The sequence below is a fragment of the Polyodon spathula genome, chromosome 4 (genome assembly GCF_017654505.1).
Source record: "Polyodon spathula isolate WHYD16114869_AA chromosome 4, ASM1765450v1, whole genome shotgun sequence".
Lineage (NCBI taxonomy): Eukaryota > Metazoa > Chordata > Actinopteri > Acipenseriformes > Polyodontidae > Polyodon > Polyodon spathula.
This window is the reverse complement of record NC_054537.1, coordinates 78,893,047-78,909,386: the sequence shown is the minus strand read 5'-3', so window position 1 is coordinate 78,909,386 and position 16,340 is coordinate 78,893,047. Positions and strand designations below refer to the sequence as shown.

The 16,340-nt window shown below is 34.7% G+C and overlaps 1 protein-coding gene across 1 annotated transcript; it reads right to left on the bottom strand.

Annotated features, from left to right (window-relative positions):
- Nucleotides 1–1,832: 1,832 nt before the first annotated feature.
- On the bottom strand, nucleotides 1,833–12,263 carry LOC121313978 (CUB and sushi domain-containing protein 3-like). The gene is made up of 3 exons (XM_041246747.1): nucleotides 12,184–12,263; nucleotides 2,837–3,019; nucleotides 1,833–2,194 (listed from the first exon to the last, which is right to left on the bottom strand). Exons 1-3 carry the CDS (start codon nucleotides 12,257–12,259, stop codon nucleotides 1,833–1,835), a joined length of 621 nt encoding a protein of 206 aa, XP_041102681.1. The 5' UTR covers nucleotides 12,260–12,263.
- Nucleotides 12,264–16,340: the final 4,077 nt, after the last annotated feature.

The window sequence follows — 16,340 nt, the reverse complement described above, 5'->3', positions numbered from 1 at the left end:
CTTTATAAAAGTATAAAAGTGGTAAAAGCATAGCAAAGTGTAAGGGTTTGCAAGCATGACAAGGCAAAAATAAGTTTGATAAATGATGCTGTTGATAAAAATATATAATAAGCATGGAGAAAGCATAGTAAACTGAAAAATTATTTCAGCATATCACAACACTCTGGAGTACCTAAATGTGATTATAAAACGTAATTTACCATCGTTACATTCATTGGTTAGTCCTTCTACTGTTTTAAAAAATAATATTCAGTCCGCTTGCGTCTGTGTGTGTGAGAGGTATTAGATTTATTATTTAACAAATACTAATAACTATTGATCCCATGTGCATTTTTCATAGAATTAAATTTTACTGTAAAATTGATTATTAACAACAGTTGCTAGAAATCCAATTGTTGATACATGTAGGATGTAATTAAAAAGCAGGTGAGTTTTTCAGGCATCTTTTAAATTTTTGTGGTGAAAGCACAAGACAGAGTGGATTAGTAAAGTCCCCATACATCATTCTACGATTTTGCGGTTGTTTGTTTCACTGTGGGAGTTATGATTTTTTTTTTTCATTGAATGTCATTGTTGCATATCTTTTCCATGACTCGTCTGTTTTATTGAAAACAGTTGCAAACATGCTTTATTATAACAGGAGAGGTTTGTGGAGGCCCAAGTTTTCTTCAGTTTTCAGATTATTTACATTGGTGTTTCAGTACCAATATTTTGTGACGAGTCTCCAGTGGTGGTGATGCTGTGCATTTTTTCAATGGGTGGAACTTGTGATGGACCACTCAGAGAGCAGCATCTCTGCCTGCCGTTTTATAAATATACAACTTTAAACCCAATCATGGTTCCAAGCCAAACATATCTCTATCATAACCACATTTCTTACAGTGACCATCAGAACCATAATTAAGAATCTGGTCATTTTTGGAAACATATACAATAAAGTTTAAACCAGAATTGTAAATAACTTTCAAACTATTGCTGTATTAGTATGCCTGACAAAATTGAAAAATTGATTTACTGTTATTGAAATTTTTGATAGCTGGAAATCCATGGTTCCATTTTGCTGCCAGGAAATAAGTAATAGAAAAAAAAAAAAAAAAAAAAACACTGATAGAGGGCAAAGTGACCTGTATAATCCAAATAGATTTAAGTAATTTGACTCTTGCATACCTTTTCATTAAAATAACATTTCTGCCTTCAAAAGGAATTTGACACATATAATACAGACAAAGTCTGCCACGAGTGCTGCTGGTTCTAATCCAAATTTGGATTCCAGGGAAAATGTAAAAAGGATAATATCCATCAACTGTGTTGTATGCTGATTTGCATAATCTCCCATAGACGTTTTTGTTCTTTTTACGAAATCAACAAATATGTGTATATGTTTTATAATAATCCAGTATTGCTTCACTTTCTCTATAATATGTCTGCACGTGTATAGATTAAAACATAATTTGATGTTATGATAAATACAACAATTTATTTATGAATACATTGAAAAAAGAAAGTCCAAATATTTTAGTCTGGCCAAGGCAACAGTTGAAAGATCAGTCTCACGTGAATTTCTGGAATTAGAACCTCAATCTGAATGCTATCCAGACACCTTTTGTTAATACACAGCAGTGTTCTAGAAGGTGCTTGTGCTTACTAATATAAAAGGCACTTTGGATGGCAAATAGAACTGAAGAGCAGTTCCCAAACTCATAGTCAAAGCACCAAATAACCTTAACATAAAAAAACACACTACTTGAGTAACTGAAACTACTTAGATTGCAAACATCATAAGCACAAGTGGAAGTAAAAGAAAAGTAGGAGAAAATTAAATTTGTAGCTACTTAATCTTTAATGCAAGTATTAGAGACATACTTACTGCTGTATGTGATGTTAAATCCTCGTCCAGACATTGAATGATCTGCTTGAAACTCTAAGCGCAAGATGTGGTTATTACTGGTGAGATGAGAAGGGACCTCAGCACCGGTGAAGGTGCCCAGCACAAATGAATCAGGCAGTTCTCCATCTTTCACAGCCAAGAAGTCAAACTGAGATTCCAAATCAAAGTCATTAAAAGCAAGGTGAATTCGACTCCCTGGTTCAGAGATGATAAGCCAAACACAATTCATGTTGTTGCCGTAACCTTCTGGGTAATCTGGAGATAGAACTGTTCCCATGGGTGCAGTGAAGTTAGATAAACAAGGAACTGCAAGAACAAAAAGGAAAAGCATTTTCTTTAACAAGTTCTTACACTTTTAGCAGAAAAAAATACAGTTAATACAGAAATACATTGTTAAACGATTAAATGACGGCAAAGTGTTCTTTGCTGACATCTTAGTTAAAATTGGTAAAAACCCTTAAAATAACCACAAAGGGGACACATTCCTCATTGGAACAGTTTTCAGTATTGAATAATTGAGAAATAGATGTTATGTCACATACAGGCATACTTTTTCAGTCCTGATGTAGGGATATGTATTTAGTCAGAGTCTCTTTTGCATATTTTGCTTGCTATATTTTATAATCCCAGTGTGAACAGATTTCATTACAACTCGAAACTATGTGATTCTGCTCTAATAACTGGTGTTCAAATAACAGACAACAGGTAGCTAGTATGCATTCTAGGAGGGTGAAGTTAAAGTATGTGCAAGGAGAGAGTTCACTTAAGGCACAAAGTAAGTTATCTGTGGAAAAATCTGCACGAATTGTACTTAAATTGGAAAGTCTCACAGAAAGATATATAAGAAGCAGTTATTAATGTAATACAGTGCTTCATTGTTGAAACTTAGTAAACAGGGAAAAGCTGTACTTTTTATAACTACTGTTTGAAAAAAAATGTTTTACTCACAAATGCAGATTGGTATATTCGCTGACCACTGGTTGTTATTTTGACAAACAATTGACCTCTCTCCAATAAGTTCAAATCCAAACTGGCATTCAAATCTTAGACTGTCCCCATTTGAGAATCCATTGCCTTCTCGGATGCCATACAAAGGTGTCCCCGGATTGCCACAACTCTCCTTTTCAATTTCTGTTGGAATAAAAGTAAATTAAAACTAGGTAGCATCCTAAACACATTCTGGATAACAACTAAAGATTTAAACACACTTTTAAAATAGCCTAATTCTCACAAGTCCCTTATTGATTTGCTGATAAAAAAAAATATTTGCTGACAATATTTTTGTTTTTCAAACTTTATTTTCACTTTCAAGGAAAAACTTTTTCACTTCCACAGTGCTATACATGTGAAGGAAGTACATGTTTTTCTCTCCCCAGTTATTTTCTTTGTTACAGTTAAGATGACCCTGTGAGGTCACACGTTTGATTAGATTCTAAAAGTTCTTTACTCCAAATTTGCATTCTCAGTGTTGTCTGTCTGTTTGGACTGTTCATCTCTGATAGTCTAGGAGCCAGTACCCAGTATTTCAGTTTTTGTTTTTCGGCAGTATATATTTATTCATGCGGTATCAAAAGAAAGCCAAACATCTCAAGAATAATAATAGTTCACATGTATTCTTGACAAATAAATTCTAGGCTTTTATTTTGGTCTCTAACAGACATTATACTCCCCATCACATAATACTTTGGCATTATGTATCTTGGTTTAATAATTGCTTATTGCACAACATAAAAAAATAAATAAATAAACTTGGCATTACTGTAAACCGGGCTGCACTCTCCACGGTTCGTTTTCTAATTTAAAATCAGACCCAGACACAGAACTTGAAATTTCAGTACTTACGTGCACTTTTAATAATACAAAAATAAAACAAAAACAAAACCTAACTCGTTTATAGAGCGCTGATTACACACGCCAGGAACCTAAACTATCGCCGGAAGGCCAAGTCGTTTACCAGCCACAACAAAACATTTGCACACACAGTAAAAAGAAAACAAAAAGGGACACAGTTATCTTGAGCACACAATCAAGTGGGCTTCTTCACACAGCAGCCTTGAGCAGACTTCTTGCTCTCTATATATATATACCTTGCAGCACCTGGCTCTAATTTACAATAGCCAGGTGCAAGTGATAATTAACAAATAAATAAATAAATAAATAAATAAATAAATAAACAAACAAGATTTGTTAAATTTTTGTGTAAACCCACATGTTTCTGCAGGGAGGATATTAACCCCCTCCCTGCCTTGTTACTATATATATATATATATATATATATATATATATATATATATATATATATATATATATATATATATATATAGGCACCCTGTTTAAGAACGTCCAAATGTTAATAACTGAGACATACCATAATAGTTCGGTCAGATCATGTAGAAATCGAATTGCCTTGACAATAACCAACATTCACAGGTCAGAAATATAAAACAATAGTTTAATTAAGAATAAAAAGGGTTACACAACTAATCTAATATTACAGAAATGAAAGGCTATTGATTAGAGATATGCGTCAATTGTGTATGGCTCATTGATTCTACAGTCAAACAACTACAATGGCCACGACATCATTAGCATACATGGTTAATATACTAATATTGAATATGGCTTATCACACAAAGTTAGCTTCCATTTCGTTCTTCTGAACTCCAAGCCATTTCTAGCAGGTTGAGCTCACTTCTTTCTCTTGCCTGGAGCTCTGCTCCTCTGCGGAGAATTTCTCTCATAGGCAAAACTCAAGCATGGGCAAACTCCTCGAGCAGACCTCGTTTGTGGAGAGAAACACTCCTCGATCACACCTCATTTGCAGAGAGTGGCTGGTTTTGTTGTCCTGACTTCCCCCCTGTGATTGGTTAGTTTGGTTATTGTGGGCTGTGCCCGAATCCACGTGAGTGTTTCTCATTGGTTGTTCACGTTATATATATATATATATATATATATATATATATATATATATATATATATATATACACATACATACAGATACACACACACACATTCTTTGTTGTTTTAGCTCTGTATTCCAGCACTTTGAATTTGAAATGATACAATGACTAGGTGGCAAACTGTCAGCTTTAATTTCAGGGTATTTTCATCCATATTGGATGAACCGTTTAGAAATTACAGCACGTTTTGTATATAGTCTCCCCCATTTTAGGGTGCCAAAAGTATTTGGACAATTGGCTTCACAGCTGTTTCTTATTAGGCAGGTGTGTTTGTTTGCATCATTAGTGCATGCACAAGAGTGCTGTCAATGTCTAGTCTTGATTCTAGGCTTTGCATTTGCCTTTGGAGTCTGTTGCTGGTGTCAGACAACATGAGGACCAAATAAGTGTCAATGCAAGTAAAGCTGGCCATCATGAGGCAGAAAAATCTGAATCGATCAGAGACATAGCCAAAACATTAGGCGTGCCAAAAGAGTCAACTGTTTGGTACATCATTAAGAAGAAAGAAAGCACTGGTGAGCTCAGCAATGGCAAACGACCTGGTAGAGCAAGTAAGACCACTATAGTGGATGACCAAAGAATACTTTCAATGGTGAAGAAAAAACCCATAACAACAGTCCAACAGATCAAGAACATTCTCCAGGAGGTAGGCATAGATGTGTCAAAGACTACCATAGGCAGAAAAGTACACCAGCAGAACTTCAGAGGGTACACCACAAGTAAGCCTCATGAACAGAATGGCCAGGTTACAGTTTGCTAAAAAGTACCTAAAAGAGCCTGTAAAAAAGTCTTATGAATAGATGAGACAAAAATTAACCTGTACCAGAGTGATGGAAAGAGGAAAGTGTGGAGAAAAAAAGGAACTGCCCATGATCCAAAGTATACCACCTCATCTGTGAAACATGGTGGAGGTAGTGTTATGGCTTGGGCATGTATGGCTGCAACTGGAACTGGCTCACTTGTCTTCAGTGGTGAAGTGACTGCTGATGGCAGCAGCAGGATGAATTCTGAAGTGTACAGAAACATCTTGTCTGCTCAGATACAACCCAATGCCTCCAAACTCATTGGACGGTGCTTCATCATGCAGCAGGACAATGACCCCAAACACACTGCCATAGCAACCAAGGAGTTTTTCAGGGCTAAACAGTGGAAAATTCTTTACTGGCCAAGGCAATCACCTGATCTGAATCCAATTGAGCATGCATTTCACATGCTGAAGACAAAGACTGAAGGCAAAAAGCCCCTGAAACAAGCAGGAACTGAATATGGCTGCAGTACAGGCCTGGCAGAGCATCACCAGGGAAGATACCCATCATCTGGTGATGTCTATGGGTCACAGACTTCAAACAATCATTGCATACAAAGGATATGCGACCAAGTACTAAACGTGACTACTGTATTGTACATAATGTTAATCTGTCCAAATACTTTTGGTACTTTAAAATGGGGTGACTATGTATAAAACGTGCTGTGATTTTTATGGATGAAAATACCCTCAAATTAAAGCTGACAGTCTGCACTTCAACCCCCTAGTCATTGTATCATTTCAAATCCAAAGTGCTGGAATACAGAGCCAAAACAACAAAAAATGTGTCACTGGAGTTCACTGTATGTGTATGTGTGTGTGTTTGTGTGTGTGTGTGTATATATATATATATATATATATATATATATATATATTATATATAATATATATATATATATATATATTATACGGTTGGTAAGGGCCACAGATAGAAAGGGCACAGTTGTTAAACTTATTTGAATAATCTCAATACAAGGGTAATCGGAGGATTATACTGTTTATACTGTACATTTTATACATACACACCTCCAAACTGTAGCTGATTGACCTCTTCAATCTCAGCAGCAAGCCAAACTCTTGGTTGTAAATATAAATTGAGATGCAAGGAAGTATGGTTCCTCTCCATACTGGTTGATGAGAGTAACACTATTTGTGGTCCCCACTGGACAAAAAGGAATGTACATTTTTCTGAGAATTAGCTATGCTGAAGGATCGCCTATATATTTAGTAAAAGTAAAACATTAACAAATATTGAAATAAATGAATACACAAATCAATACATAGACATTTTTCTTTCTATATCTCTGTTGATATGTATGTATTTCTTTTTCACGATCATATAAACACTGCCATTTAATACTGTTCGAAATGAAAATAAATACGCAACAGTTCTTGTTCAATTTTATATTAGTGTAGATTTTTGTACATAAAGGTCAACATGCTTTCATCTAGGACTTGAACCGTAATTAGTCATACTTTCACTTTAACTACATAAACGCTACGCTACATTGATTCATATCTTAACCCTTTCAACAGACTAGGCTACTATTTACATTTACCCTATCCAAACGGCAACACATTGCCTCAATATAGGTTGAACAATTTTGCTATTCCGGTTGTGTGTGTGTGTGTGTGTGTGTGTGTGTGTGTGTGTGTGTGTGTGTGTGTGTGTATTATAAATTAAAAAGGAAGTGATATCTGAAACAAAAACACATTGGAAATGTGAAAACAATGCCAAGTTACCAAAAGTGTCCAGCCATTTGGAGATATCAAAAACACAAGCCAAGTTTCAAGAAACCACTGGGGCAACCTTGCCCAGCACAAAGAAAACAGACACAACTCTACACCGATGGGGGCCAAGGTTGCCTCTAATAATACCAGATGTTAAACCATGCCAGACACTTTTCAATGGTAAGTTGTTTTTTAATTTTTGTAAATGTTAACTATTGTAGACCTGATTTCTTTTTTATATTGTCCTTGTTATTATTGCCTTTGTTGCACTGTGACAGGATTGACAAGTCTATTTTCTGCATAGAACGGTTGGTTTTGCAGCATTCCACATGCAAGCTGGCGAAATTGCAACCAATTAGCTTGTTCTGAGCTCCCTAAATAATATATCCTGCAATCTGACCCAGACAAATGTGCTCTTAACTAGCATGCTGTTCCACTCAGACAAAATAGTAAGAGAGCTGAAGTAGCGCAAGAGACATCTGTGGGTGCTCTCCAGGGTGCTGAATCAGCTGAGTGACATGTATTGAATTTATCTTTATGCTCAGTCGTAAATGAAATATGCACAGATTTACATTCATATTAGCATGAGCTGCATGGTTTGAAGATCTTACTATACTAGAAATGGTAGATTTGTATGTAAGCTTTGACACTGATGTAAGTAGCACATAATATCAAATGAGAATTTAAAAAAAATGAGATTTGAAGAGAGATGCATCTTGGAGTGAAAGGAATTAGAGAAGCTCCCCCCTGAACTGTCTTCATAATCCTATGCCTTAATGCTCAGAACATAAAAAAGAAGGTTTTTGCATTTAATCAAAAAATTATATTTCTAGCAACTGTCTTTGCCTTAAATAAAATGCCCACATACAGTAGTAAGTAGGACATCTATCATACACATCTAAAACATTTACATTCCCATGTTGTTGCATCTAGTTGTATCTTAGATCTAGCCATTTCTGCAAAAGACTACTCCAGGCTGATTGAGGAAATGAGGCATGGAAGATCATTGATAATTGTTAATTGAATCCTGTGCATCACTACTATTTACTAAAGTGTGCCTGTGGCATAGCATCCCAAGGCAAGGCCGGTGTGCCCTTTGAAAACACAAGAACAAAAAAAAATGGTTTAAACAAAACTCTATTCAAACAGTTTTAAACTCTTCAATATAAACACACCTCAAAATGCCCAAGATTTGTTATGCCAGTGCTCTGTTTGGCTCTTTCCTCTCACTTTTTCTCCACTCTCCATTGTACTCTCTCCAACATGCTCTTTGTTCTCCTTTTATACCATGTGGCTAGGGGATGATTAACAATTAGCTATTCAATCAACCACTACCTGGCCACATTGCACATTCTACCATTCTCTCTCAATCAAATAATTATTCATTCAATTCAACAATCAAACAATTAACAATCATGTGGCTGCGCAAACAGTGGCCATCTTGGTTACAGACTCAAACAGTCTCTTCACCCAGATGGTCGCCAGCCACCAAACTCTCACTAACAGACACACACAGACACACACACACGTGCACCCCCATGTGCACAGCCTATGCTCTGTCACAATGCCCGGTACCTCAGTTGCAGCCCCAGGTCCCCTTCTTACGCAAGTTCACACTAATTGGGACCTCTGATTGGATTAAGTTGTAAAAACTACGAGTACCACTGATACTAAGATGTATACCAGCACATTGCATAGTTAAGCCCAGCCCTGGCGCTATATTAGTTTAATGCAGCTACACCACAGATACAGTACATCTATGGGCTACACCTTCCAGAAAAGTTGTGCTACCATTAGGGTTGCCACCTGGCCCCATAATTCCAGAACTCTGCAAGACAAAACATGATTGCCTTTAAACTGAAGGAAATCAACAAGTGAATTGAGTGCTAAACCTTCGCTCAATTGATTCTGTTGATTAATTATCTCGAGGCAGCATAACAATACAAGAATAGCTTTTAATAAATGAAATAGATAAATAAGTATCATCAATATTTATTTATTTTATTAATAGTTTTACAAATATATATAATGTTTATTTATAGTTTCCAATAGTATATCGCCTTCTCCCGCTCAAATAATTAATAATGTCCACTATTCCTGACACCAGACAGCGTGAACACCTGATCAGTGTTATTATTTAACTGGGAGAGTCAGTGTAAATTAGGGATATACATTACTAATTAACAGGATATAAATAGCAACTTTTAAATATTGAGAACTGAAATACTAATTTTACAAAATTTATCTTGAATAACCCTACATGCATGTTTATTCAAGATGCTTTTTTATTTTGTAAGTTTTGTATTGTCACAATGGTTCAGATAATTAAGAAGCAGTATAAATGTAAGCAAGTGTTTAGTGTTGAATTCATGTGTTTATTTCTTTCATTTTAAGGGCAACTTCAAAACCCTGTCCCATCCCAAAGTGTTCCAGAATTATGGGGCCAGGTGGCAACCCTAGCGACTATACTAAAACTATGTCCACAAGCTGATGTTACTGGCTAGCGTCACTGCTGTGGCACTGACATTACAGTGTTCACAGCTTTGAATGTCATGTGTTGCAGTGCTAGCTGTGGAAACATAAAACTCATCTTTGCATCCATTTATTTGCATTTAAGTGATTCCTGCATTTTCATGTCCATATAATATTGTCACTCCTAAACTAGTGAAACACTGGCAACAAATCACGTACACGTTTGGCATAATCCTTGTTTTATGAGGGAATGCTTTTCAATTACATAGCTAGAGCTATGATTGATCCAGCATGTGTGCTTTATGAGATCCAATAGCAGGAATAACCATCATTGAATTAATACATGTAATGACCAGTATAAAGAAGCAAGCTGTAAAGTTAATACTGTGTACTATATGCAACATTGTTTGGCAATTTGTTCCAACTTTAAATGTTTACAGTTGTCTCTCCTGATCTTCTTTATGGGTAACATTTGTATCTACTCCTTACATTCTGAGGGGTTTATAGGTGGCTATACCTGAATCAGTTACATTCATGAGGGAAACTGATACACAATTCATCACTGATGTTAATTTATTATGAAACCTCATGTTGAGGGAGATAATCAAAGATAAAACATGTAGCTCATTTTAAATAACGATAATTCATGCTTGAAGGTTGGAAACCTATTACTTTATCTAATCTGAGCATGTACTGCTAAAAATAAATGATTTCTTGATAGGGATAAATGTATGTCATTTATTTTCAATCCTGATCATGGAAAAAATAATTTTTTCATCAGCCTGTTAACAATTTTCCTAATACTTGCTATAATATTTTTTTTGTCAGATTCACTATACTGGCTGAAAGAAACACCACCCTGACACTACATTTGTTGGCACCAGGAACAACATCTTACAAAATATTATTTCATGAATGATGTTATCAGGAGCACAATGCCAACATTTTTCAACAGATGGCAGTGCTTAATAACAGTAAAAAAAAAAAAAAAAACACAAAAAACTGCAACAGAAATAGTCTGGGTACCCAATCAGAATACCATTTGAAGCACATCCAGAACAAATATCAATAGAAATGATTAAATACTAAAATAATTCAACTGGATTATTTATATCTAGATAGCCATACATACATAAATTTAAAAAGTTCAGAGGGTAGAGTGTAATAAAAACCTTTACACCTGAAATTGAAAATACACAAGGTACAACTATAGTACTGTGCAAACGTGTTTAGGCAGATTTTACTTGCTGCATCTCTTGAGATAGCAGGCCTACATTTTTGATGTTTAGTCTATTACTTCAGGTCAAGGTCTTGCATCTAACATGTTTTATTGAATACACCCAATGAAGAGGAATGTTGGAAAAAGTATCAAATATACTTCATGTGCTATCTACACATTGAAATTGTGATGAGCGCCCTCTACCAGTAAATGGTAGTAACATGTTCAGCACATCAGCAGATCCAGATGCCAGCAGTAGCAGCATGGAACACTTTTTTTTTTTTTTTTTTTTTAAAGCCAATTACATTACCATTAACTACTCCTCTAACTTTGGAAATCACTAGAAGTCCTGTACTGTAAATTAGCCTTTCTATCACAGGCTCAAAATGTTATTGACTGCTTTAACGAATATTTAAGGACTAGTTCTAAATACCATTTTGAAGAAACCCCCCTTTTCAGCTATTATATATAGAATTTGCAAAGCATTGTTTAGTATGAGAGAATATTTAAAAGCCAATCCTTAAAACAGTCCTAGTTTTGTGATTAGTGGGCACAAATTTCCCTTGCCATTTCTAGGGACTGTATACTAGTATAGGGAATGATTGTATTCTTCCACAACAAATTAGAATTCTATTAGATATCATACTTTTTATACATTAGTACTGTGCCGACTATGTAGTTGTCAAACATATATTCATGATGCATATATTCATGTTTGTAAGTCAATAAAGATAAGGTGCATGACACAAAATAAACAAATTGAATACACATCTCAACAAATGTACAGTAACTTGTTCCTTGTTTAAGAAAAAAGCTAACAAAAATCAATAGATGTCACGTCACACCAAACATTGCTTGCAGTTTCAATAGTCAGAATTTATAATAAACTGGGGAAAATTCATCTTTACCTAATCGATCTGAATCTTATTCAAAATCATTAAATCCACATCTTAATTTAAAAGTATTCTAAAAGAAATTTAACTTAAGAACTTTTAAATAAAATGCACCTACTGTATAGTAGACTCGCTTTTTACAAGGCAGAATTTCTTGAAATCATTTACTTTTTCAAAAGGCAAAAAAAAAGAGTACAATGTTTATATTCTTTTACCTTTATAGTTTATCTTGAACCCAATTGATCCAACACTCTCATCAGCTTGAAGATGAAGCCACATCTGATTGGTCATGCTCACTATTAGGTCCGGCACAAAGCTGCCTGTCAGACTACAGCCATAACACGGAGGAAGTATATTATTAAATATAGAACAGAATTTGAAGCAGCCAAATATACCAACAGTGCTAAGAGGTTCTTGACCTGTTTCAGTTATTGAATATCCCAGCCTGACATTAATAATCTAAAGGGAAACTGTATATGATCTTCATATTTATATTTAATTTTTAACATGTACTCTGTGTTATTGTTTCAGTTTACCAACAATTCCACCAAATATGTCTCCTGTAAGCATGGGGTTTGCTTCTAAAAGCCTAAATCTTAAAATGAGGTAGTTTAAAAATGACCAGCTCTAATCTATGTACCCTCTTTGAATGGATACAGATGACAAATATGCAGGCTAATCATATAACAACTTGGCTTATTAAATACATGTGATAAGTGGGAAGAGAGCCAGTGTGATGACAATGTACACTGCCAAATCGATCTAATATAAATGTGTTTCCATGTACCTATGCTACCTGTAAAAGAAGAATAGATATGTTTCTTTCCACAGTAGTATGTAAAATATCAAAATTCACTTACACTTGTAGCACCTTTCCAGGGTCACCAACTTCACCTCCATCTCCAATTGTTAATGTGTCATATCCAATCTCCAAATCAAACTCTTCAAAGTTAATTTGGATTACCTATTGTTCCAAAGAACACAATTGTTAGTTATGTATAAAACCCTGTGATATTTTTAAATGTTTTGTTTTATTTACAAATTTCATTTTATTTTTAAAATTTCATTTTATTAGATACACATTAATAAAACAACTAAAATAGATGTATAGTAAAAAAAAAAAAAATAACATTTTTATATATATGTATATATATATATATATCTATATATATATATAATATATATATATATATATATACATATTACACTGCCATACGATTGTGTTGCTGTCATAATAATTGTACATTCAGCAATCTACTGGATTTGTATTTCAATCCCATTGAACTGAAGCAGTATACAACAAGCTTGGGGTTTCTCAGTATTTAAACACTAAGCAAAGCAGATTCATTCATTCATTCATTCAAAACCAAAACAACATTTGTTCCGGAGTAAAGTTTGCACCACTTGAAGTAAAACAAAGGATTAGCATACTAACACAAAATATAATCAAACAAGACATACTTTCGCCAAAAAAAAACAGCTAATGCTTAACGACGGTATCTTTCGACTCCTATTTCAGCCAACAGTTGCAAAATCTGCACATCATTATTTTGCCACTGTCAGCTGCATACATCCCCTCATGCTCAAATTATTTGCAGCGGTGCTTAATTGTTATGCACTGTTTAGGCATTTTAAAAACAAATGTCTCTTCTCTTCCATCACAATTTGAATTCCCCAAATAACTCGCTCCTAATTATACATCTGCGCAAGTGCTAGTCAGAGCTTCCGTTTCCCTTCAGAACGTGTCTAAGGTAACGGTGCAGCCTTGATAACTACGACTGCAAGTATTTATTTAAAGTATTTTTTTTGTATTAACCTCACAATTTAAAAATGTTATTCCATGTTTGCTTTATTTCGTTTTATATTTGCATTTTGTTTTATTTTGTTTTATATGTTGCATTTTGTTTTATTTCGTGCTATTTCATATTTGCTAAAAACACAGGGCTCTAGTTATGTATGAAAGGACTTGCTTTTATTGATAATAGTACAGCATATCATAATTGTATTCCATGCATATCTTTTTTTACAATGTACATAACAAGCAATTCTATTTATTCATTCCAATTCTATATTTCAGTGCCTAGACATCCAATTACATGACATATAACTGATTCTACACTCTATGTATTATTACTTGTTTAATACCACTCTTTGTGGCCAACAGGTACATGTCAAGTGAATACTGCAGATGTTAAATTACTGCAATTAAAGAAGATATGGAGCATAACATACAAACAACTGAGGCAGTTGTGGTAGCTTGGCTTTGGGGATCAGTTTTATCAAGGAGTCTATCTTATATAAAATCTCATACATTTATTTCCCTAGCAAATGTTTTCTTTAAGTTATTTACTTCATTTAAAAAACAGAAACTTTCAATGGAAACCAATATTTTTTACTTGCCAACAAAACCAAATACAGAGCTGTTAATAGCTCAGGCAATTAGTTTAAAAGGTTACCATTAAGTATATGAAATAACAGATATTCATCAAACTCAAGAGAGCAGTTCACAAAATTACCACACACACAGTGAATCCCCAGTAAACACACAGACAGGGGGTGGGCCAAAATTCCTCCACGATGCTGTGAGAAACTGATCAACAACTACAGGAAGCGTTTGGTTGCAGTTATTGCTGCTAAAGGTGGCGTAACCAGTTATTGAGTCTAAGGGGGTGCTTAGTTTTTCACACGGGGGCATTGGGTGTTGCATAACTTTCTTTAATAAATAAATGAAATAAGTATCAACATTTTGTGTTATTTGTTCACCCAGGGTCCCTTTTATCTAATATTAGATTTTGGTTGAAGATCTGATAACATTCAGTGTCAAAAATATGCAAAAATACAGAAAATCAGACAGGGGGCAAATACTTTTTCACGGCACTGTATATGTCTATACATTTGTTTTGTACATTCAAAGAAAGTACAGTTTTTTATCCACCATGTGTTGCCATATATGTCAAATTGATATACAGTATATGCGTGTTTGTGGGGGATTCACAGTGTGTGTGGTAATTTGTGTAGTGCACAGGAAAGGTATCATGGCTGTAGGGCTAAAAGACTGCAGGTCCCAGAAGCCTTCAGGCTAAATGGGAATCACCTGAGTGCACTTAATTATTGTTTATCTGTTTGTAATTAATGTAATGTGAGTGTGCATAAAAAGCTTTTTTTTTTTGTCTGTGTTGGTGTTGGGCTGTAAAATAATAGTTTTGTGAAGTCTGTGAGTTAGAATAGGGTTTCCCTATTCCTGGGGGACCCCTGTGTCTGCTGTTTTTCATTCCTACTTAATTTAACCCTTAATTGAACTATTCCTTAACTTAATTAGACCTTTTTCAGCTTTTAAACAGTTAGAGATTTCAAGTCCACTATACAGATTTATAAGTAACTTGAAATCAGCAACTTTTTAGGAGCTGAGAACAATTAAAAGGGTCTAATTAAGCACATTCTTAGTTCAATTAACAGTTTGATTAAGTAATTCAAAGCTCAGTTGGAATGAAAACCAGCAGACACAGGGGTCCCCCAGGACCAGGATTGGGAAACCCTGAGTTACGTGAGTACTATGTGTACTATTGACCACTGTGTGTTGTATTGCGTGTGCAAGTTACAACTGGGTTTTGAAATGGGTAAATCGCTTAGCGGTCCTGGGGTAGTAGAGAGTTGGGAAAAGATCAGTTAGTGCTCCTTGAAGGAGTTGGGTTTTTGTTTGTTTATTTTGCGTATTGTAATAAAAGTGCACAAAAGTGCTGAAACTCCAAGTTCTGTGTCTGGGTCTGCTGATTGAAGAGGCAAATGAGCTGATTAGAGAGAGGCTATGCTCTCTCTCGCGTCAAAAGTTTACATACCCCAATGTCGTTGATACATGAAATGGTAGCCGTATTAGTCCAGAGATGATAGACAAAGGGAACGAAATGGGATACATTTTATTGGACTAACTAAATAATAATTAATCACAAGCTTTCAAGACCTCAAGGTCTTTTCTTCAGGTGAAAGTAGGAAAGAGAGATTGATGTTTACATACCATTCAATTTATATTGAATGGAAACATCAATCTCTCTTTCCAACTTCTACCTGAAGAAGAGACCTTGAGGTCTTGAAAGTTTGTGATTAATAATTATTTAGTTAGTCCAGTAAAAGCTATCAAATTTGTGAGTCTTTGTCTATCATACATCAATCAAAATGTAGAATTTCTAAAAATTTCTCAAAAATAAAGAATTGTAAGGAAAATATTTTGTAGCAAAAGTTTTGCTTTTGTGGATGAGGAAAAAAAAAAAGAAATAGATGTCTACAATTATTTATTTCAGGAATTTTTTTGCAAAACTCCAAAAATGCTAATTCAAAAGTATTCATACCCTGACAAAGAAAATGAAATTAATAGCTA